The 24,582-nt window shown below is 46.7% G+C and overlaps 1 protein-coding gene across 10 annotated transcripts in view; it reads right to left on the reverse strand.

The window, feature by feature from the left end:
- Positions 1-24,582, reverse strand: part of PTEN1 (Calcium/lipid-binding (CaLB) phosphatase) — a 281,037-nt gene that overhangs the window by 125,324 nt on the left and 131,131 nt on the right. For 7 of the 10 annotated variants that reach the window (XR_015184796.1, XM_086486434.1, XM_086486433.1 and 4 more), the window contains one exon: positions 6,057-6,116. The exons of the other annotated variants lie outside the window; for them this stretch is intronic. Coding sequence is in view for 6 of the 7 variants with exons in the window: in XM_086486434.1 (XP_086342560.1) it covers positions 6,057-6,116 (60 nt within the window). In the remaining variant the exon portion in view is untranslated. The remainder of the gene's footprint in view (positions 1-6,056; positions 6,117-24,582) is intronic. 10 annotated transcript variants of the gene reach the window in all.

Below are 24,582 nucleotides of genomic sequence, written 5' to 3' on the forward strand. Positions count from 1 at the left end.
CAACACACAAGTTGCACTTACTTAAAAGTATGAGCAAGGTGATAATTATTGAAGCAAGAACACATTGATGAATAAGTCAAATCAGAGTAATTAAAGCCAAAATAAAAGATATTAGTTTGAGAAAATATTCAAAATGCTTCATGAAGAGCTACCGAAGACATCAATGCTAGCTATACAATCCCTACTATAGCGTGGATAGTGTGTCGTGCTCTCTATAGTGGGTGCTCCTCAGTGCAATGTGCGTGACATCTTACTCAAACAGACTGAAAACAGAGGAACAATAGATAACAACTGATCACATAGAGACACAACAGCAGAATAGAACATAGGACTCGACTATCTCAAAGAACCGATACAAACTCTGGTGTGGCAACACACTCAGCTCCAGCCAAGGACTCACAGGTACAATGGGGGTGTCGAGGCTCTGATGTGCACGGATGTGCAGACATGCTGTGTGACTAGCCTAGCTACTCTAGACGACGATGTGAAGAAGATGATAAACATGACCCAACAGCTACTACTCATATGTCCCACCATAAATAGCCACCAACGGCTCAAAAATGTCAGCCCCCTCTCCAAACTGAGGGTGGTGACCTGGCCACAATGTCCACTAGACCACCGTCCGTATCCCTGCCACGTGTCACTGCCCAGCCTAGAGAGTCCGTCCAGTGTGAACCAGACCAGACCAACTGTACTAACTGTGTGTTCTGTGAAAATGACACTGTAGCCTGCTACAGGTTGCCCGTCACAAGACCGCTCACCGTCTCGGTGAGAGGAATACTGAAAAAATTGTGAAAGAAAACCACTAGGTATTGCATCCGTACATCTTTCGTGAAGCAGGTGCTAGGCTCAACCATGACCTTACATGCCTCAAAAAGTGGAGTAAAAAACATTGACTGCTTGCAAACGCCTTAAGCCTTTGAATAGGTAGGAACCTAGTATGATTGCATAGTCCAAGAATCCCAATTGGCTAAACAGAATGAGGCTCCACAGCAAAGAAATATGCTCGGTTTGGATCCAGCACATCTTTATCTTCCATAACCATAGTGAGAGGAAAATGACCTAGTCCATGCTTGCAAATGAACCTTGCAACACTTTCTGCACAACACTCTTCTCGAAAAGAGGGATGACCATAAGGTGGAGTAACACCGCAAATAAGGTTAAGCTCCATCGCGATGGCAGAACGAAAAGCATTAACAGCAACGAGATGGCAACCAGGTGAATGCTTGAAAGCCACAAGGAAACCAGGTGAATGCTTGAAAGCCGAGGGGTGGGTAGGTAGTAGGTAGGGGGCGAGGCCTAGGTAGGGGGAGGGCGAGGGGTAGGTAGGGGGCGAGGTCTAGGTAGGGGGAGGGCGAGGGCAAGGCCTAGGTAGGGTGAGGGCGAGGGGTAGGTAGGGGGTGAGGTCTAGGTAGGGAGGGCGAGGCCTAGGTAGGGTGAGGGCGAGGGCAAGGTAGGGAGCGAGGTCTACGTAGGGGAGGGTGAGGGCGAGGGCGAGGTAGGGTGAGGGCGAGGTGTAGGTAGGGGTAGGTAGGGGACGAGGCCTAGGTAGGGTGAGGGCGAGGTCTAGGTAGGGGGAGGGCGAGGGGTAGGTAGGGGGCGAGGCCTTGGTAGGGGAAGGTGAGGGCGAGGGAGGGGGTGGGTAGGGGCGAGGGGTAGAAGGGGATGGGTAGGGGCGAGTGAATGTGATGGGGTGGATATAGGTACTGTAAAGGTTGTACATAGAGCATAGAGCAGTGTCGAGAAGCGAAAGCTAGACTGAGAAGAAGAAATACCGAGTAAAAGATAGTCGTACACGCATTGATCTTCCCCGAAGTTTGACACCCCGCGCTTTCAAAACCTTCTGCTGATGAGTCTAATCTTACCCTCTGTGACACAGACTGTAGCAAATTTGATTGATCACTCTGCATATAATCTAGCAGTGCCTGAGGGCTTCAAAAACTACAAAGTTTGGTCCCTTTATGGGGTCTTGAGTGGGCTCTGCTGAAGATTGCATTGTAGGTGAAGAATTTGCAACGTCTTGTCGTAGAAAAGAGACGCCATTAGATGGAGTGGCATCCACTTTGAAAGCGACATCTTCGTGTTGTAACTCGCCTTGAAGAAGCTTGGTGGGGGGTAGTTTGGTCGGAGAGTCAGACATAGACATAGATGGGGTTGAGTTTGAGGCGTGTCGGAACTCCTGTAGATCTTTCTACATTGGCTGCTGGCTTCGGCGGCTCGTTGGGCTCATCTTCGTCTGAAAATGTGGAGGAGTTTGTATCCTCGGGCAAAGGCAAAGGTTGAATAGAGACTCCATAACAAGGCATAGACTTGGTAGCTTCCAACCACTCTAGCAGATCTTCGTCTGACCCTTCAGGTGTAGTAGGTTGTTCTTGTTCAGGGTTGGTTTCCATTGACAAAGAAACTTGCTGCACCACGGGATCCATACCTCCTTCTAAGAGAATGGGCTGCATCGGGGAGCCAAAAGTATGTATCCACATGGCATCGTTTCCCCAGTCATGAAGTGCTTTAGTGTGTCGCAGCCATGGTCTTCCAATGAGCAAGGGAAATCCGCCGTCAACCTCGAGAAGATGAACCACAACAAAATCCAAGTTAAAAATAAAGTCTTGTACCTGCAGAGGCACATTGTCTACTATGCCCACTGGGTAGACTGTACGCTGGTCGGCCAATGTAACTATGAAGGGAGCAGGGGAAGTAGGCTGTAGACCTAGAGCTAACATAGTGAACTCGGGCATCAGGTTGATGCCAGATCCACCATCCACTATCACTCCTGAGAATTTCCGACCCAAAACGGACACTGTCAGGCGAGGGCTTCTATAATTAGTGAGTGGAGCAGCGGGATTGGATATCATATAGGACTCTGATGGTCGCACTGATAGGTGCCCACTACTAGGCCCTGCTCCAGGGTAAAGTGACTGAATAACAGAAAGGGTGTCACTTCGAAAACTTGCATCTAGTCGCAGCATGTCATAGAGGGACACTTGTTGGAAGGTGTTCTTCAAGATTGTCTCTGCTGTAAGCTTCTCTTTTTCTACCTGTTGTTTCTCTGGTACCTTCATCTTCTATAGATCGGAAACTGCTTCCAAGAAAGCTTCATCAAGATCGGAGAGCAAAGATTTGGATTCTTGCTTGCCACTGGGTGATGGCTTGTCAGCAGTTGAAGGCAGGGTATCCACTGTTCGGAGAATGTGTGCGGGAGTTGAACGTGTTGGAATACTAAGACCGAGGGCAGCTCTCTGGGCCCGAGTGAGGACACCTGATGGCTCCTCTACCAACTGCAGCTTATTTCGAGGGGTAACCACGTGGGTTGCAGGGGGCGGCTAAGAAACGGTGCTAACTGCTATCAAATTGAGCTTGGGAAAGATAAACTCATTCTGGCTTTGACTTGGGTTCGAAGCCGTGGATGCACGAACTTTAGGGAAATCCTTACTGTAGTGACCCTTCATTTCAGGGCAATGACGGCAGGGAGGGGACCCTTCTGGCAGGGGGCATTTGCTTTGGTAATGCCCATATTCCCCGCATCTGTAGCACAAAATGGGCCGATTCAATGGGCGAGTCGAAGGGCGAGGTGGAAGCATAGAAGCTTTGAGGTGATGAGGGAGCATGGGTATGATAAAAGCTCTGAGAGGGAAAAGTGCTCTGCATACCTTGCATAGGAGGGGCTGCCAATAAAGGTGGCATGTGGTGTGGATGGCCACAGGGAGAAACCATATTGGATGCCGGTGCTGCCCCTTGTTGAAGAGTATGACCAAGACTTTGCTGTATTTGTCGCAATCCCTTGAGGTAGTAGCAATCCTTGTCCTCATGACCAGACTTTTCACAGAAGTGGCAGTAAACCCGAAGGGGACAGTCCTGTGGAGGGTGTCCTGGAGAGCGGCATGAGCAGTGCACCATACCATAGCCTTAGTCTCCTACTGAGACCTAAGCTCTTCTAGCTCTCTCTTTATTTGATCCAAAGCGTCGTGATGTGGGGGCTTCTCCTATCTGAGGGAGATTGATTTCTCCTCTTGAAGAGATCTCTGTAACTTTAGGGATTCCAGTTCCCTGCGTAAAGAAGTTATCAGATCAGAAGGACTTTCCGAAAACACTGAGGTGGTCTCTACCTGAGGGGAGTTGGTGAACACCTTCCTAGCTCCCTCTATCCTAGTAGGAGCAGCGAAAAACTCCTCCAGAGTTGCGTCAGGTCGGAGACTCTCTCGGAGTTTTTGCTGGGAAGTTTTGGGAAGAGCCTTCTCCGCCCACTTATTAACCATAAATTCCCCTGGTTGCTGAGGATTTTAGTCACGAGTTCTGCAAAAGTCTCCTCTGGCTGGAGCACCATGTTGGCCAACTCGTCCAAAACCTTTTCCTGGTAGTCGCCTGGCCTGAATGCTGAACAGAACTGCTATCGTAAAGTGGTCCAAGTCGCAAAGTGGTTCTTTGCAAACTGACTGTACCACTTGTCTGCTAAACCATCCAAGGTAGATGGAAAGAGTACTAAGTAGGCATCTTCTCGGTTGAGGCCACGATCTCTGCAGAAAGAAACAAACCTCCGGGCATGGTCGTCAGCATCCTCTGAGGAGAGACCCTTGAAAGTCGGAAACTTAATATTCACCTTAGCTAGAACGCTTGTGAGCTCCTCCGTGGCTATTTGTGCAAGAGCTTGTTGCACTGCAGCTTGCTGTAACACAAGCGATAAGAAGTTTATTGATTTGGGTGACTGGAGAGGTGTAGAACTTGTTGAGGGAATGGAGGTAGCTGTAGGGGAAGGTAGGGGTACTGGAGCTGGTATATTTCTACTTGGCAAGAAGGGTTGACATTTCCTGTGGTATTACTTCAAAGGACTGAGTAGTGGGCTTTGTCGCTCTTTTGACTGCCTTGTATGTATCATGCAGTAACCAAAAGCCACACAAGCCTTGGGCACGAAGACCTTGTACTTGTTGTAACTTGCTGAAAATTGGTCCAATCGCCACTAGACCAAGGTGAGTGACTTGACCACCTCGTTGGACCAGGGACGAGGAAGGACTAGACCAGAGACGAGGAGGGACTAGACCAGGACGAGAGCTAGTTGGACCAGGGCGAGAGTGGACCAGGACGAGAGGAAGGACTAGACCAGGGACGAGGAGGGACTAGACCAGGACGAAAGCTAGTTGGACCAGGGCGAGAGTGGACCAAGACGAGAGCTGGGTCAGCTAGAGTAAGCTGTCCAGGACCAACCAGCAGGCTGCACGGGCAAGGCAAAGCTAGGTAAAACCTAGCTAGCTCCTCGATTTGCACCTCAACAGAGAGTGAGACTTCAGTTGAGGTCCCACCGTGATCGCCAAAAATGAGAGCACCTATAGCGTGGATAGTGTGTCGTGCTCTCTACAGTGGGTGCTCCTCAGTGCAATGTGCGTGACATCTCACTCAAACAGACTGAAAACAGAGGAACATAGATAACAACTGATCACACAGAGACACAACAGCAGAATAGAACATAGAACTCGACTATCTCAAAGAACCGATACAAACTCTGGCGTGGTAGCACACTCAGCTCCAGCCCACGACTCACAGGTACAATAGGGGTGTCGAGGCTCTGATGTGCAGGGATGTGCGGACATGCTGTGTGACTAGCCTGGCTACTCTAGACGACAACGTGAAGAAGATGATAAACATGACCCAACAGCTACTACTCATATGTCCCACCATAAAGAGCCACCAACGGCTCATAAATGTCAGCCATCTACATCTCTCTCCAAACTGAGGGTGGTGACCTAGCCACGATGTGCACTAGACCACCGTCCTATCCCTGCCACGTGTCACCGCCCAGCCCAGAGAGTCAGTCCAGTGTGAATTAGACCAGACCAATTGTACTAACTATGTGTCCTGTGAAAGTGACACTGTAGCCTGCTACACCTACATACACTAATCAAAGATTAGCCAATTTGAGAGTGGATAGTGGCTCCAAGAAAATATCCCAACATGCCAAGTGATCAAACCATGATTAATGGCACACAATATTCTTAAGCTTTTGCATGTATGATAATATCAAGGGAATCAAAAAACCAAACTCGATGACAATCAAAAATGAGATTTACCTTTCCTGCTTTACAATGTACCACTATGACATTATTTGGGTCAGCTACAAGCCAATCATACTGCAATTTCAAGAGGAAATCAACAACACATTTTATCTCAAGATGGCTTTCAAATAGAATGTCTCTTTTGTAAAGATGTTTTCTTCTTCAGCGAAATTTTTTTATCTTGCATTGGAGCCCAACGTACGATTTTTCTTTTATTAAAAGAAAACAATGCATTACAAAAATACAATGAAACGTTTCATTACAAATAAAGAGTCCTCTTTAAGCTTTCGAGAAATAAAGCCAACTCGTGATGAAAGGAATGTTATAGGGAGATTTGGTTGAGGATAATAATCCTCTAAAGAAACACCAATCTTGGGGTTATTAAAGAGAAAGAAAGGGTGGATTGCCTAGATTCAAGCCTGCAGCTATTTTATAGACCCAGATTATACTCAAAGAACAATTGACCAAGGTCATTGATTTTGTGTGTTTACGGGATTCAGTGATCAATGAGGTTAAAGGCAAGCAAAAAAAGCTCAGATACTTTCATATGAGAGAAAAGATAAAATTCATGCTATATATGAAGCCTTTCGAGGAGATGTTGGTGCCGATAGCAGATGAGCCTAGTCCATTTCAACTCAGAAATAGGGCAACGGAATTATCTATAGTTAAGAAAAGCAAGGAAAAATGGAAAATTGGTAATCTGCAAAGGAGAGGAATCCATTGTCAGAAAAGTGATCACTATACCCCTATATGTATAGCCAGTTTTTCTTGTTATGCGGGACATGTAACGTGCAATGTACAAGAGCTAATGTATTCAATTTTTCCTAAAGATCGACTTTAGCCTCTACATGACATTAATACATCTCTCTCTCATTTTTGTGTATGTACCTCTAAGGCTCTTGATACCCACCTTTTACAGCTCTAGTAGTGTTTCTATTTGTTAGTTTCTTTCTTTCTTTTTATCCAGACCTTGTATCACATTCACCATGATGTACTCTATGGTCTCATAAGTCAATATGGCCTTCAAAATACATTAATATAACAAGATGGGAGTGCCCAATGAGTTGATTAGGCGGATTATGGCTCTATACAGATCGGTGGTGGGGCATGTAAGCACTCTAGAGGGGATATCTCATTTAGTTCACTCCACTATTGAAGCAAAACAAGGTTGTCCATTGTCTCCTACTCTATTTGGTATGTATATAGAGGAGGTTTCTGATTACATTGATAGAGACGGAGACAGAGGTTCCCAACTGGCACGGACATGGATTCCATTGTTGTGCCGATAATATTGTGTTGATCTCTGACTCACCAGAGGGTATGCAGCGACATTTGGATGCATTACATAGCTTTGCAGAGGATAGTGGATTGTCTATTAACCTTGGTAAAACCAAGGTTATGGTGTTTGACACCACACCATTGTGGATTGGGACATCAGCACCTACATTCACTTATGGTCAGGAGACTGTGGAATCCACAGATGCATACACTTATCTTGGGGTAGTCTTCATTGGGCCAAGGTTTTCTTTGAAAAGAGCAATAGAGACTAGACTGGGCAAAGCGAATGCGGCCTTGGGAGAATTGGAGAAGATGTGTTCGCAGGTTCATTTCCACGAGCCCTCAACAAAGCTCCTCCAGAAAGTTAGCTTTACAGGGGGAACACATCATGCTGGTATGCCTAGATGTCATCATGGTTCCAAATACATGGCTTCAACATGGATAGCTTGCCTCCCTTCCAGTATTCCCTTGATGCACCATCGTTGTCTCTTACATGAGTGGAGATTAATAGACTCATTCGCCAGGACCTGACCAAGTTTGACACCACGAGGACATGGATAGAGCTGCCCTGAAGTCTCTTGAACTGAACCCTGAGAGTATGAATAAGCTCCAACCAAAATTCACGAACAATCTCCGCCAGTGGGACAAGGCGAGCCTCGAAGATGCGGAAGCAACGGGCCCACCAAATGAACCAGAGTGTCAAGCCACAAACAAGCTCCCAATACACCTCTCTCTCACTACACCACTCCTCGGGGGTAAGCTCTGTGGCAGGCTGAAGGGTAGGTCGCCCCCCTGAATCACTATCATCCTGTTGGAGGAGGCTAGCTCAAAATGAAGCGTAGGGCCCGTGAGCGTGGACCAGGCTGCACCACCCCAAGTGTACTAACGCGTTGTGGAAAGAGCTGGCATCAGTCGAAGAACTGAAAGCCAAACGTGTTGTGCCATGGGGCAGTCCCACAGCCAGTGGCACTGACTCTCCAAAGGATGGTCACAAGCTGCACAGGCTGCCGAAAAGCCAGTATGTACTAGCCAGTTTCCCACTGCTGTAGCTCTGTGTGCAACTAGCCACTAGAACAAAGTGACTTGCCTCGGCTATCGGGAGTCCCACAACCGCTCCCAAAAACCTAACATGAACTCAACTGTGAGGCCCTCCTCCTGCCAATGAAGTGTTGCAATAGGACGAGCCTCTCTCCATGCTGCCAGTATGTGGCGCCCCATTCGAACAGTATACTGAAAGAAGGGGATTCCAAGGTGATTGGCTTAAAAGAAGGGGTCTCTCCGAAACCACTCTCCAAGGTCCCACTGCACTCGTGCGAGAGGGCAACTCTCCCAAGCCCAAAGCCACCAGTGGCCTCTGTCTCAAGATTTGTTGGGCCAGGATCTATGACACAAGTCCTCCCACAGATGCCCACTACTCGTATCCTCTGAAAACAACACTCAGCAACCTGTGGAGCCTCTACTGAGAGTCTTTGTAGGCGACCCTCTCCCTGGATCTCAAAGAACATGGGAAGCACAAATTGCGATGAGGACCTCGAGTCGCGTGAAGGCCCCCATCCATCTGGGAACTGTTGTCTCTAGAGGGGTGAGCCAATCAGCTGGTAAATCCTTTGTAATGTCCTTGCACATGCTCTCCACCCCTCTTATGCCTCCTAGCTGGATGCTTTGTACCTCCTCGGGAAAACCTGAAAATTGAAGCCAGTCTCGCCGAGAGTGCGGGTTGGGCCCTTTGCCATGGGACCCCAAGAAACATGAGGACTACTACCAACCAGGTCGCCTCTTTGAGTGTTGACCATGGGGTTCCAAACAAGGGGCTCTCTCAAGCGTTCCTCCGTGCAAGTGGGCTGGCGCTTCTCCAAGCCACTCCTCAACTACTCCCAAGATCGAAGCAGGGTCGCAACAAACCAATCCTCCAGCCTCCTGCTCATGCCAACTCTGTGCCTCTGTGATCCACCTGATGGAAGGGCTACAAGGGCCTCCTACATGAGGGACTCGAGCTCGAAGCCGGTGTAGAACCAACTCCTTCCAAAGCTCCTCCTCTGGAAGCAGTCCTCCGACCACAAACTTTTAATGATCCAGCAGGTCGTTGGATGGTGGTTCAATGTACAATCAAGGGCCAGATTTATGAATTTGGTGGGGTTTATGCGACTCAAGTCTCGATGCAGTGGGTTGCTTAATGGCGCGCGATGTCTTCCTATCCATGGCTCTCCAATGCTTTGCTTTGTGGTGATTTCAACAATGCACCAGCTTTATCTAATAACACCACAAAATATTCACACATGTTTGGTGTTGAATTGCACTCTTGGACAGATCTTATTGCATGCAGAAGGATGTTGGATTCGTGGAGCCTTTTGCATCCGAATGTTTCCGGGTATACTTTTCAGCATAATGCTCACTCCTTATATCGTACATGATTAGATTGGTTATATGTCTTCAACATGTAACAATATAATGAGTTTGTATGCGACATGAGCATAGACCACACCTTGCTGTTGTTTGATCATGCTGTTGTTTTGATGACCTTCGCTTTGAGTGTTTATATTGTGATCAGCCTCTCTCTAGGAAGCGTCTCCTACACTACAATAATGCCTATCTTTGGTATGAGGCCTTTCACAAGATGACTCATGATGTTGTTCCCTCCCTCGTGCCTCAAATGCATCTTGATCCTGATATTGCTTAGTATCGTTACATCATGCGCGTGCAATGTCTGATTTAGAACTATGGCAAGCACTACATGCTTCAGTTACATGGGGATGTTGAGGATGCCAAGAATGTTTATCTAGAGCTCCAACTTTTGGATGATACATGTCTGTTGATTGAATGTGAATCGATAGCGCTTTGTCAAGCTTGAGTATGTCTGCAGCATAATGTGATAAATGCAAACTAGTTAAATGGCAAACCCACACTTGACATCAAGTGTTTGTGAATAAGGGATGTGCCTCAAAACAGTTTTTAAGCACCTACACCACTCAAGGACCTCGCAAACTATTATGAGGGTTATGCTTCAATCGAACTCTTGGACAGTTTCAAAACGTGAGCTTGCTGGTGCCATGGCTTCACACTTTGGGAATTTTTTGTTGCTCCTCCTCCAGCTTCTGGTGAAACCCTTCATGCACGCCAGATTTTGTTATCTACGGTGCATTCAATTTTCTCGCTTCAAGATGCACAAGCAATGGATTGCACTCAGTGTTACTTGCTCTCCGCTGGTGGCGTTCCCCTGGTTGGGATGGGCTCACTATGGAATTTTTTATCTCCTTTTGGGAGCCCTTAAAAAGAGCCTTAACTCTACATGATGAATGATGTTGCATGGACTAAGCAAAATTTTCCATTATCTTGGAAAGAAGGTTTGCTGAAATTACTAACCAAGTAGGCGCTTTGAGAGCAGTTTTCTCATTGGCGGCCGCTCACTCTTATGCCGGTCATGTACAAAATATTGGCTAAGATGATTGTACATCGCATCAAGGAGCCTCTTCTTGCGGGTATCCATCCAGCTCAGTATGGCTTCATCCCTCATCACCAAATCATGGATAATTTGGCTAATGTCTTAATTGGAATAGAGTATGACAAATATACCCAACAAGTGATATAGGTAGATATTGAGAAGGCCTATGATACAGTTCACTGGGATTTCATTTCCGACACAATGCGGGCCCTTGGATTCGTTCCTAAGTTAGCCAGTGTTGTATATTTCCTGTATGCCTGTATAACCTCTTCTCACCTTCTAAATGGTGGGCTGGCTGATCTTTGGCCACTTGGATGCTCTGTCAGGTAAGGTTGCACCCTTAGTGCCTTATTGTATGCCTTTTCCACTCACCCCTTGTTGTTGTATTTGGATCACTTGACTTTGCTTGGTCGTCTTCACGGGCTGCAATTACCCTCTGGAAATGACTTTATTGGGCAGGCTTATGCCGATGACTAGTTGTTCATGCCTCACAATAGTCAGGATGACATGAGAGAGATTATGCAGGCACTGGATACGTTTGGGCTTGCGATATGTCTTAAGGTCAATTTTCAAAAATCCAAACTCTTGCCTCTTAATGCACGTGACTGATATCATCTTTTGTGGCCCAGAGAAATTCTTGATTTGTAGGTGATTGTCAGACACTTGGAGTATCCTATTGGCTAGGAGGTAACGAATACTCAGCAAGTGGATTGGGTTATGCAACACCTAAATGTCAAATTGAAATGTTGGAAATTGTCCACATGGCTATTACATATTCGGCTCCGCATTGTGTAGAGCATTATAATGGCATATGTTTAATTCTACTTGCCATTGTTGCATTGGCCTCGTCCTCGCCTCACATCGCTTATGTCTGATATATTATCTCATTTGCGGTGCACTAATTCTTGTAAGAAAGGGCTCCGTTTGTTATCAATCGATAAACTATGCACTCTGAAGCGTTTTGAGGGGCTGAATAGTTTGGACCTTTGCAACCTCCCCCTTGCGAGGAAGGCCATGTTATTACCTAGTCTTGCGTAGCAGTCTCAGCCATGGACACTCATGATTGCCTCATTATGTCGGCATGTTCCTACTTCCGCCTTTGGTCACCAGTAGACCTTCCTCTGGCAGATTACTACTTCCGCCTTTGGTCACCAGTATACCTCCCTCTAGCAGATTGTGTTTGGCAAGATGGTCGGTCATATTCCTGGTTGCTCGCTTACCTCTAGTTTATTCATTGCTTGGAAAGCCGTTACAGCTCTTTTTTTTTTGGAGGATTGGCAAAACGAAAACTGGCTAAATTTGGCGGAATTTTTTTGAAAACCAGTTCTCACATGGAACGACTTTCTTCCTTTTGGTTACGTTTCCACTACCCTTTCCGTCTTGAGCTTTTGCTGTAGACTTGGGCCTTCTTAAGTTTCTACTTTCTATGTAGCCTATCTCACTATGGCAGGTTGCTGTACTTCTTCATCATAATCTGCAAATACCTACATTTAATCATGTCTTCTTCACAATCGTCAGTCTGGTTCACTGCAGATTTCCTACTAGTTTCACTATTATCTGATAGTTTCAGTGTCCTCTCTGCCAGTTTCAATTTCCTCTCTAACCGGGACGGTGAGTGGTCTTGTGGCGGGCAACCTGTATAGCAGGGCTACAATGTCACTGGCATGGGACAAGCAGTTAGTTTAGTTGAGCTTGAGTTCACACTGGGCGGACTCTTGCCTGGACAGTGACACATGGCAAGTGTTACGGATGGTGGTCCAATGGACACCGTGGCCAGATCACCACCACCTCAATTAGGAGATAGGCTTAGCTAGATTGGGATATTTGCCAGCTATTGGTGGTTCTTTAGGAGATACATATGAGTGGTTAGTTCCAGTTGTGGGTACGCATCATCATCCACTTTGTATGGTCTAGCACTAGTCGCGAGTCCTGAGTCTAGAGTTCTGCACACTCGCACTCTCCCTGCACATTGGAGCCTCGACACCCCCATTGTATCCATGAGTTTGGGCTGGAGCTGAGTGTGCTGTCATGCCACAGTCTGTATTGGTGTCTTTGAGTTAGTCGATGTTCATACTGTTTAGGTTTCACTACTGAGTCTTGTTATTGTTGTTCAGTTCTTCATTGTCTTCTCTTTTTCATTCTGTGGAGTGAGATCTCACGTACACTGCATTGAGGAGCACCCACTATAGAGAGCACGACACATTATCTCCACTAAAATTTCCTATGCAGTGACTTCAATAATGTATCATCTGTAGAATGCATCCATAAACGCCTGAATGATTAGCTTGGGATGAGTTAATTTGGGTCTATTAGATTTACAAAGCCATGTTTGCTTGCATAATCCAAGTTTCACTTTTAATCTCATTATACATTCAAACATATTTGGACCAGATTTGACAAATAATATTTACTTCATTCTTGTCAATTTAATGATTAGGTCTCCAAATCACACACACTTGCTTTCGAATCATGCCTCGTTATGGATGGACTTGTACTTCGATATGCCATGCGATGATACACTGGTGTCTAGGTCTCGGTTGCTCATATTGAATAACAACTATTTTGAGGCATAATCTTTCAAAAAAAATGGTCTTCAGTATTAGTTCCTCTTTAACATCAAGTTTATGAGGACGTTGATATTGCATATTCCCAATTTGTTCAACATTTGCAAGCTATTATTACTGACTATGGGAGGTCGTATATGCATGAGATTCGAGAAGCAGTCCAGCAAGGAAAACAAACATGTGAATCTCTCACTATTAATGTTTAACAGAGGCCTCTTAGAGAGTGAGCGAGATTTATTGTTGCGGACAAAGAATGATATTATATTTAATGATTAACATAAATCGGAAAAATGGACAATTCGCTCTCGTCCAAAGGCTTCACTGCATAAAGGGAGCTCCTCAAAATAGTTTTCAAGAGTTTGCAAGAGTCTATGTAAAAGGAAAATATTTGTAGGGTCAAAAATTTGGATGGGAAATGGTCTACTTCCATGCAACAATTGACTCATTGTGTTAGACTCTACTTTTCTTCTCTTTTCGCCACTACTCTGAATGTCTTTTCCGATGTTTTTGAGGCTCTTTCTGAACATTTGCGATCTGTGCAACCTATTATCTCTCCCGGTGATGCTATGGAGTTGAGGGACCTTTTTACGGAAGAGGAGATAAAGGAAGCCTTGCGTTCGATGTGCAAATGGAAATCACCTAGCTGGGATGGTTTGACATTGGAAATTTTTATTGCTTTCTGACCCATTTTGGAAAAACCGATCTGTTTATGGTGAATAAAGCATTGGAAGATGAATGCATGCCAGTTTCCTGGAAATAAGGATTGGTCAAGGGTTTCCCCAAGAAGCATCTATGTGAATCATTTTCAGATTGGCGCCCTATCACTGTCATGCCAGTTACAATTGTAATCAGTTTGGTCTCATAAGTCATTTTGGCCTTTTGTAGACGTTAATACATCATTTCATTTCATTTCTCTCTCTCTCTCTCTCTCTCTCTCTCTCTCTCTCTCTCTCTCTCTCTCTCTCTCTCAGACACCCATGTACTTCTGTGTGGCTATTGCATGACTCTATGCAACCATCACACATTAACCAAAGGATATCAAGAAGCGGTTGAACAGTGAGCTCATCACCTATCAAAACAATACCAAAGGACACGACCCCCACGCCCCCCAAGGAATCAAGGGACATGACAATTACATGTACTACCCAAGACATATGGGGACTGCTACTGTCTATCCAGGAACAGGTACGACAACAGAATGAGGTGATTTCACATCAAAATGATGACATCAAAGCCTTGACACTGCGCAACCAAGGGCTGGATCATACCATTAAATTACAAGCTCTAAAGCTTCAGCAACAAGAAGACACCATGAAAACGCTGCAATCCCAAGTGCTGGAACAAGGAAATCACATAACACAGGTCACCAATAATGTAATCGATGCACCCGAGGGGTCTCCTCCATCTTGGGCACAAATAGTAAAACAAGAGAAGACTATGGGACACATGACAGGAGAAATGTATACGCATGAGGATCCTACTGAGTACAAGAAACGGGAGAAAAGATCCCGAAACATTGTGATACGAGGCATGCCAGAACCTGAGGGGGAAACAATCATGTCATTGAACGTAGATGTTACCACCTTGTTAGCAGAAAAGCTTGACATGCAAGATGCAGGAGTATATGGGGCACATAGAGTGGGCCAGAAGAAGACTGATGCTCATCGAGCAGTTGTATGCACAATGTTGGATGCTCATAAAAGGAACATAAGTTTGGAAACTGCACGCTTCTACTTGAAAGGCACTCAGTACTATGTAAGTGAAGATAGAACACCGACACAACAGGCAGCAAGAAGGAAAGCATATGAGGAACGCCTCAAGGAGAAAAAACCGACATCACCATCTAAGGATGCATAGGGGCACACAACTCATGGGATCACGACCATACAGGTTATGAGTTGGAATTGTAGAGGTTTCCCATGGCATAAGGGAGAAGGGTTGGTAGATATTCTACCACAAGCTGACATACTCTTTCTATTGGAAACATGGGAACAAAACACATGCAGGCTGCCGGACATTAGTGGGTACATCAAGCACTCAGTATGGTGGACTGGTACCAAAATGCGAGGACAAGGAGGTGTAGCTGTAATATATAAGGAAGAGCTTCAAAAGATGGTTGATGTATGCAAGGTTGACGAGCACAAACGCTATATATGGGTTAAGATTTTCTCATCAAAAGGATTGATCTTTATCGCAAGATGCTATATCCCGCATCGAGAGTCACCTTTTTATGACACAGCCCAGCTACCTAAAAAGGATCCCTTTGTTGACCTATGTACAGACATTGCAATGTATGCACGTAGGGTGCAGTTGTCATTCTTGGGGATCTGAATGCCCGGATTTCAAACACACAGGTACAATTGACGGACTATTCACTGCACCCTGTGGATAAGAATGGAGAACTTATGCTTGGTCCTATGTGGGACAGATGTTCAAGTGATAACATCATGAATGCACAGTGGTCAGCTATCTAAGTATGATGAACTCAATGCAGCTTGTAGCAATGAATGGTGCGGACAAGTTCATACACTCTGGATCATACACTTGTTACACTGCAAGTCATGGGAGGAGTACAAATGATTATGCCTTGGTGAGATACGATGCATTGGACTTGGTCCACCGTTTTGAAGTGGGTAGCAAGTTACCGACCTTAGACCATACACCAATCCATATATGCCTACACATGCCAAGTATGCCTATTGTCAACATAATGAATACACCAAACTGGTCATACAAGGTGCATCTCACGCAAACAGAGGACTATGCTAGTCTCTTAGATAGCTTACTGTTTGACCGGAACATACCTTGTGACATTGAAGAGACGTGGAAGATCTTCCGACATGCAGTGGAGGAAGCGGCAAGAACCATTATGGGAAAATATCAAAGTGGCAAACAGATTACGAAGGGTTTACTTCATAATCCTTGGTTTGATGCAGAATGCAAGGAGGCCAAACGTAAGATGAGAGGCCTATCACAACACTCAAATGAATGGGAATGTGTTGCTAGAGAATACAATACACTCACGAGGAAAAAGAGACGCATGTATGAACTCTCAAAAGAAAAACTAGAATTGAGCAGGTTCAAGAAAGAGCCAAAGAAAGCTTGGCGTAACATGAAGGGGAAGAAAGGGGACGTGATGGGAGATTTCAGCCCACACGAAATGTATGCTTATGTACAAACTCTATATGCCCCGCCGGGGGCTCAAGAGGTGATATACACAGGGCCTCAGGCTGAATATCCAAAGCCCATCACCTTCTAGGCAGTCATTAAAGGCCTCAAAAGCATAGTAACAGGGAATGGCCGTTTTCAGGTCTCCGTTCCCCGTTCCCATTCTAAGTTCCCGTTCCAAATCCCCGTTCCGTGTTTCAAACGTGAGTACCCATAACACGGAATGGCATTTTGTGACAGTTGCCGTTCCGCGTTCCCTGTTTCGATTTCCCGTTCCTGGTAACTATGCTCAAAAGACTGGCGAATGGGAAAGCAGCTGACACATTACATCTTAACTCTGAAATGCTGAAATGGTCAGGTAGTGAGGCTAAGAAATGGATACACTAGATGATGAATCAAGCAATCAACCAATACCTACCTCAAGACTGGCAAGAGAAGTGGGTGAAAGCGCTCTTTAAAGGAGGTGACCGCAATTTGCTTACTAATTATCGCACCATCATGGTGAGCTCATGTATGGCAAAACTTTTTGGAAGCATTATCGAGAAAGATCTTAGCACATGGGCTGAAAATAACGGGAAACGCGCCATTGGACAAGCAGGATTTAAAGCCCGTCATAGCACGGTAGACCACCTGATGACACTTCGGGTCTTGATGGAAGAAGCCAGGCTAAACAGAAAAACTTTGTATTGTTGTTTTGTGGACTTCAAGAAAGTGTTTGACACAGTACCCCGTCAAGGTCTATGGTCACATATGGAAACTCTACGAGTTCCTACGCATATCAGGGCAGCCATAGGGCGCCTATACCAAGAGGTCAGATGCAAACTCAAGACCAAAACAGGTTTCTCACAAGAATTCAGGAGCACCATGGGAGTTAAACAAGGATGCCCTTTGTCACCTATGCTTTTCGGACTATGCATAGACGAGCTTGATGACTTCATCAACGAGGCTATGAGAGAGGGGGGAGATCACCCTAGTATTGGCACTTTCACACTTCTTCTCCTCATATATGCCGATGATGTAGTTCTCCTTGCCTACAATGCCCTCATTCTACAGAAACTTCTGGATGCAGTACATGCATTTTGCAATGCAACGGGCCTGTTAGTCAATGTAGCCAAAACAAAGATTATGTCAGTCCACACATGTAGAAATAAGAATCAGCCCAGCATCAAGTATGAAGGGCAAACACTCCAAGCGATTGAGAGTTTCAAGTACTTGGGCATCTATGTCCCCTCAAACCATGCATGGGGGAGTTGCGTGCAAAACAGAATTGATGCACGACATGCAAAATACTATGAATTTGAGAACATATGCAAGCAGAGTGTCACAAAGCGATGGGAAATTAAGTCTATGGCATTTGATGCATGTGTGATCCAAACAATACTTTACGGTGTAGAGGTATGGGGGGGGAGTATCCCCGCTAGCACTTGGAACGACATTGAAAAGATACAGAAGAAATTCCTATGTAGACACCTGGGGATCAAAACTACCACCCCTTACTCAGTGATGCTTTTGGAGACAAGCAAAAGACCTTTGGAAATACAAGCCTTACAGAGAGTACACAAATACCTCATGAAAGTTAAGATGATGCCAGAGAGCCGTCTACCCCACAAGGCATGGCAAACCGGATGTAAGCCGCAAAAGAATTACAAGAGTACGTTTCTCACATCTAGTCTTGTAGAAGAAATACGGAAATGGTTCTCTAGATGGAATGTGGGAGACCATGTGGACATGCATATAGAGGAACACACCGAACATGAACATGGGCTGAATTTTGACATAAGCATACTTGAAGCCCTACACACCAGATGGAATAAAGCAGTACACAGGTCCAAATTTGAGTACTATAGCAAGCACATCAATACACAATATTGGGAGACCTACAAGACTGGGGACACTCAGATGCATATAAAGACACCCATGTCCCACCGGGCAAGACAAGCCATTACTTTGATGTGGACGTGATCACACATACTCAAGATTGAAACAGGAGGGTGGCTGAATATTAAGGAAAATAGGAGGACATGCCCACAATGCAAGTTGAACAAAGTGGAAAGCGAGGCTCATGTCACCGTTGAGTGCCCAGCATACGCACACATCCGTGTTGATTTTCCACAACTCTTTCAAGGGAATGTCACCTTTGAGGAGCTTCTCTCTCGGATACACCCCTCCCCGGTAGCTTTAGGCATCTACTTTGCCAAAATATTGGATCAATCACATAACACTCACACACAAGAAAGCTACTAGCCCACTACCCCCTCTCACATGAGGGGAGCATCTTGTAGACCTTTTGTGGTCCCATGGGTCATTTTGGCCCCCCGAGGACGTAAATACTACAACATCATCATCTCTCTCTCTCTCTCTCTCTCTCTCTCTCTCTCTCTCTCTCTCTCTCTCTCTCTCTCTCTCTCTCTCTCTCTCTCTCTCTCTCTCTCTCTCTCTCTCTCTCTCTCTCTCTCTCTCTCTCTCTCTCTCTCTCTCTCACCTGCTGCTGTTGCTGAGGTGTGCGCTACCTGCCTGCTGCTGACCCGCGTGCCAACTGCCTGCTGCGTGCCACTTGGGCTGCACCCTGCTGCTCAGCAGGACTGCGCCCTCCCCCCCCGTTGTGATAGTGCGCCGCCCCCCCCCCCCCCCCCCCAACCCCCCACCACACGGGCTTACTCACGGCTGGACTGCGCCCCGCCCGCCCCCCCCCCCCCCCCCCCCCCCCAAAACCTACAGGTGCATTACAGTGCGGACCTGCAAAATTTACATTTTCACATTTTCAAATTTCCTGCAGGGAAAGTTCAGAATTTCAGGATTTAAATAATTTTCAGCATTGACAGAAAATTGCAGGAAATTGCAAAAATTGCAGAAAATAAAAAATGTATGATTGATATGGGGAACACACATATATGCATCATGCGGGACAGGGATGTATGTGTGATGTGGACATAGTGGGTTGACTTGGCAGAAGTGCAGATTGTATTTTTGATTTTTGATGGATGTAATAACTGCTTCGCCGGTATGTAAGCCCCATCCGAAGGCAAATTTTGTGCTTACAAACAAGCGGATTACACAAATGGAGAGGGAGATGAAAGACTGGAAAGCAAATATGGAGGCATGGTGGAAAGAGAAGGCCAACCTTCTTCAAATGTTTCTCAACGAAGGTGTGCAGTGGAAGAAAGAGAAAGAGGACGTGCACACAGAACTACAACCACTTAAGGCGGACTCCAAAGCACTTAAAGAAGAGGTCTCCACTCTCAAGCGAGAACTTGCCAACAGAGCGAGCAGTGGACTAGAGGAGGGGGAATTCCAGCCTTCGGTAGTAGAGGAAATCAAGGTCATCAAAGAGCAGGTACGGATGATCAAAGAGGAGGAGAAACAAAAGATGGTAAAGACGTCTTCGTGGATGGATGTGATCACGAAGACACAAAAGAAGGCGGATGAGGCCGAGAAGTGGATAGAAGTCACTAAGAAAGGCAAAGGGAAAGAAACCACATCTGTCCCCACTCCTACAATCATCAACATGACTCTAGAAGAAGAACAACGAAGGAAAACTAGAGCTTTGCATATAAGAGTAACCGGTCTAAAAGACCGAGATGATGTGGAAGGGGAAGTTGAAGAACTTCTCCGCATGATGGGTAGTGAGGCTACTCATACAAAGGCATGGAGGGTGGGGAAGAAGACACAAGGCAATGGGGAGACTTCAATAGGGAGAGCTCTAATCTTGCGTTTCCCATCCATGGAGGCAAAGGACTTCTTGAAGAAGCGTCCTACACTAAAGAAAACAGGCATATTCCTTGGAGATGACCTCACTCTCACACACCTTGCGCATATGAGAGAGGTAATGCCAGAGATTCAAGCGGCAAGGGAGAAGGGAAAGACGTCCTTCTACAGAGATGTCCGGGTTGTGATTGTAGAGCGGCGCTCCACATGACGGTGCGAGACCCGGTGGGACCACCCTCAAAGTTGCCATAGTGGTCTCATACGGTCCCGTACGTTTTGTACACGTACGATGATGTGCGGTACTAAACGAACTAAAAAATATTAAGATGTACAATGACGTTACGTACGTTCAAAATAAAAAAACAAAGAATTCTTACGTCTAAGGCTCAGGCCCTTGGGTTTAAACTTTACACTTAAAGAAAATTGACATTATGAGATCTTCAATGGGAGCTTGAGAGGGAGAGACCCAATGGAGAGAAGATGGAGAGGCAAGACTCTAGTCTCTAGAGCTTGTCACTTGAGAGCTAGAACATGTGAGCATTGAGCAGTGAGAGCATTGAGAGCAATGAGCATTGAGAGCTTGAGAGCAATGAGCATTGAGAGCTTGGAAGTGTTGGAGAACAAGATGGAGAGGCATTGCTTAAATAGGAAGAGGCTAGAGCATGAGAGAGAGAGAGTTGGGCTGCTCAATGTAATCCATTCACAATTGTGAATTTTGCCCACCAAAAAAACAAAAAAAAAAAAACGTACAAAACGTACGGGACGGTACGTGACCCGCAGTACGGAACGAGACGTTCCGTACGTCGTACGAAAACTACCCTGAAAGTTGCCACGTGGAATTGTAATGGATCTATGCGACTTGATGTGGGCGCCTTTGAGGATAGTTTCAGGGGAAGAGACGTGGTCTTCTACTCTGAGACACATCAGGCCCATGGGCAGTCTATGCCTCACATCAGTGGATATAGATGGGAGATTGCCTATAGATAGGAGACACGATCAGAGCGCAGAGGGCGAGGATCAGGAGGAGTGGGAGTGTTATTTAGGGAGGAGTTGCAACCATTGATACATATAGCCCGCAGAGATGAGCAAGCTAGGTACATGTGGGTGAGACTGAGAGCAGAGACAGACGGATATCTTTACATTGCTATTTGCTACTTTCCCCCGAGCACGTCAGTGTATGCACCACCCAGAGGACAGTCCTCTTTCTCTATTTTGGATGCTGACATATGGGAGTTCTCTAGAGATGGTGACATCATCATTCTAGGGGATTTCAATGCTAGGACTGCCCATCATCAGACAGTATTTTATGATACTTCAGAGGAGACGCTGAGAGAGTTGGATGCTGCAAAGACAGGCCTATCCAGACTATCATAAGATGGAGAATACACTGAGTATGGACGACACTTGATAGACATGGGGACTGTGCATGGATTGGCCATCTTGAATGGCCTACAGAGATTTCCCGCCTCAAGGGGTTTTACATGCTTTCCACACAGACATGGAGCCAGCACAATGGACTATGTCATGGCACAGCCGAGCCTCATCTCTAGTATCCAGGATCTCACGATTGGACCCAGACCTATTGGGGTGGCAGTGGATCATGCTCTTGTGTCAATGACCATCTCTTTTTAGTTTAGTATAGCACACAGGCTACGGACAGCAGCCCCTACTCGCTACACCTTCACGCGGGAGACAGACTCTGTATACATAGATGGGATCTATAGACGCCTATGCACAGAGGAGCCAAGGCGACCTCTAGAGGAGCTTACTACTATATTGACACAGACACTACATGATGCAGCAACAGAGGCATACCCACATACCCAGCCTGAGCAGAGACGCCGTTCGCGGAGCATGCCCCAGAACAGTTGGTATGATGAGGAATGCCGGGACACTAGAGCTAGACTTCAGAGGGAGGTGCTCTTGGGGGACATCACTCACAGACAGTCCAGATTGACTTCCGACGCCTAGTGCGGCGGAAGAAGAGGGCATTTTTGGCTGTTCTTGAGTCGGGACTCGCGTGAGGCATGGCGGCTCTTTCGGGAGCACTCTCCTCCCCCCCCCCCCCCCCCCCCCCCCCCCCCCCCCCCCGCCATCACTTCTACATAGGATTGGGGCCAGTACGCATCATCTCTGTACACAGTTCCTGAGCAGCCCCCCCTTCTCGACCCTCCCGATCCATGCCCACACACATCTGCTTTTGTCACCGCGGAGATGGTGAGGAAGGCCATTGAGAGGATGAGGACTGGGAGAGTTTACGATCATGATGGTTTAGTGGCTGAGCATTTCACACATGCCAGAGATCTACTAGCAGAGCTTCTAGCAGTGATGTTTAATCGTGCCATGTGTGAGGGCTTGCCTGATACTTGGAGCCTATCTACTATTGTACCTATCTTCAAGACGAGAGACCCTATGGAGCCTGGGAATTATCGCACTGTCATGATTGGACACACATTGGCACGGTTGTACGCATCTATTCTTGAGCAGCAGCTGAGTAGAGGGGCAAAGAGGGAGGGGATACGTGCAGCCGGGTAGGCAGGGTTCAGGAGGGGTTTTTCTACTCTTGACCATATCTTGACACTCAGAGCCATCATTGAGGAGGGTAGATCGCGTGGGAGACGGATCTATTGTAGCTTTGTGGATTTCCGCAAAGCATTTGACAAAGTGCCTAGAGCTAGATTGATGCGCAGATAACAACAGATGGGAGTACCCACAGAGCTCATTTGGGGGGTCATGGCATTATACAGGTCAGTAGTGGGGCAGGTACGCACCTCAGAGGGTCTATCCACACCAATTCACTCCACTATTGGGGTGAAGCAGGGCTGCCCGCTCTCTCCTACTCTATTTGGTATGTATGTGGATGAGGTTTCTGACTACATTGAGAGAGATGGTGATAGAGGTGCACAGCTGGCGGGGACCTGGATTCCATTATTGTTATATGCTGATGATATTGAATTGATCTCCGACTCTCCGGAGGGGATGCAACGTCACTTGGATGCTTTGAATAGGTTTGCTCACGAAAGTGGTTTGTCCGTCAACCTTGGTAAAACCAAGGTCATGGTATTTAATACCACCCCACAGTGGATCACGAGGTCAGCACCAGCATTCACATACGGCCAGGAGACTGTGGAGTATACACATGCGTACACTTACCTCGGAGTGGTTTTTAGTGGGCCAGCATTTTCATTGAGGAGGGCAGCAGAGACTAGATTGACCAGAGCCCATGCAGCATTGGGTAGATTGGAAAGGATGTGTTCACAAGTTCAGTTTCAGGAGCCTAGGACGAAGCTCTGGCTCTTTGACACTATGGTGGCTTCTGCATTACTCTATGGAGCTGAGATCTGGGGACCTTTATTACATCATCACGGGAGGACAAGTCGCAGTGATGGATGGGGGGACATGGAGAAGCCTCTGGTCTCTATGATCTCGCGGCTCATTAGAGCCAAGGCCTCAGTACCACATGCTATTGTTCGAGCAGAGCTAGCTGCCCCCCCACTAGTGGTTGAGGCGCTCACCAAATTGGTCTCCTTCATACACCGCATGTGGGAACTTCCCAAAGACAGATATGCCTGCCTTGCACTTGAGTCCTCTCGACAGTTAGCCATGCAGGGAGATACAACATGCTGTTATGGGGAGATGACATCATGGTTTCGGGCGCATGGGTTCAGCATAGACAGATTGCCTCCCTTCCAGTACTCACTGGATGCACCCTCTCTGACTCTTACACAGTCCGAGATCACCAAGCTCATCCGCCAGGACTTGACTCAGCTAGACACCGGGAGGACATGGATACAGCCAGCACAGGAGCTAGGCACGAAGATGGCTTTCTACAGAGAGCATCTCCTCCAGCTTACGGTTGATGGCTTTGTGACAAGGCCGAGATACATGGACACCCACTTGTCTCATGGGGTACGATGTGCTATCGGCCAGATACGTACATCTTCACACCAGCTGCGGATCGAGACTGAGAGATACAGCAGAGGCCAGGATATGCCCCCTGTGTGACATCGAGCCTGAGACAGAGTTGCACTACACATGCCACTGCCCCGTCTACTACGATACGAGGCCGCTTCCATTGCTTGTTCAAAGAGGGCTTTGGACCATTCTCCAGAGTCATGCAGTACGAGGATCAGAGATGCTTGGGTTTGTTTTTGCTCGAGCTACGCAGACACAGAGAGAGCCTGATGAGAGGAGAGGCTAGCCAGTCCCAGAGACAGATCACAGATTTCTTTAGAGCTGCCACTGGACACCCGGAGGAGTTACTACCACAACAGAGCTCGTCGTCTCACACCAGAGGCACATTGATCGACCGAGCGACTAAGCTTGGAATATCCAGACTCCCACGACTACGGAGGACTACACAGCATCGACGGAGGCTGCATCAGAG

This window comes from Adiantum capillus-veneris, chromosome 17 (genome assembly GCF_014529385.1).
Source record: "Adiantum capillus-veneris isolate H3 chromosome 17, ASM1452938v2, whole genome shotgun sequence".
NCBI classification, from domain to species: domain Eukaryota; kingdom Viridiplantae; phylum Streptophyta; class Polypodiopsida; order Polypodiales; family Pteridaceae; genus Adiantum; species Adiantum capillus-veneris.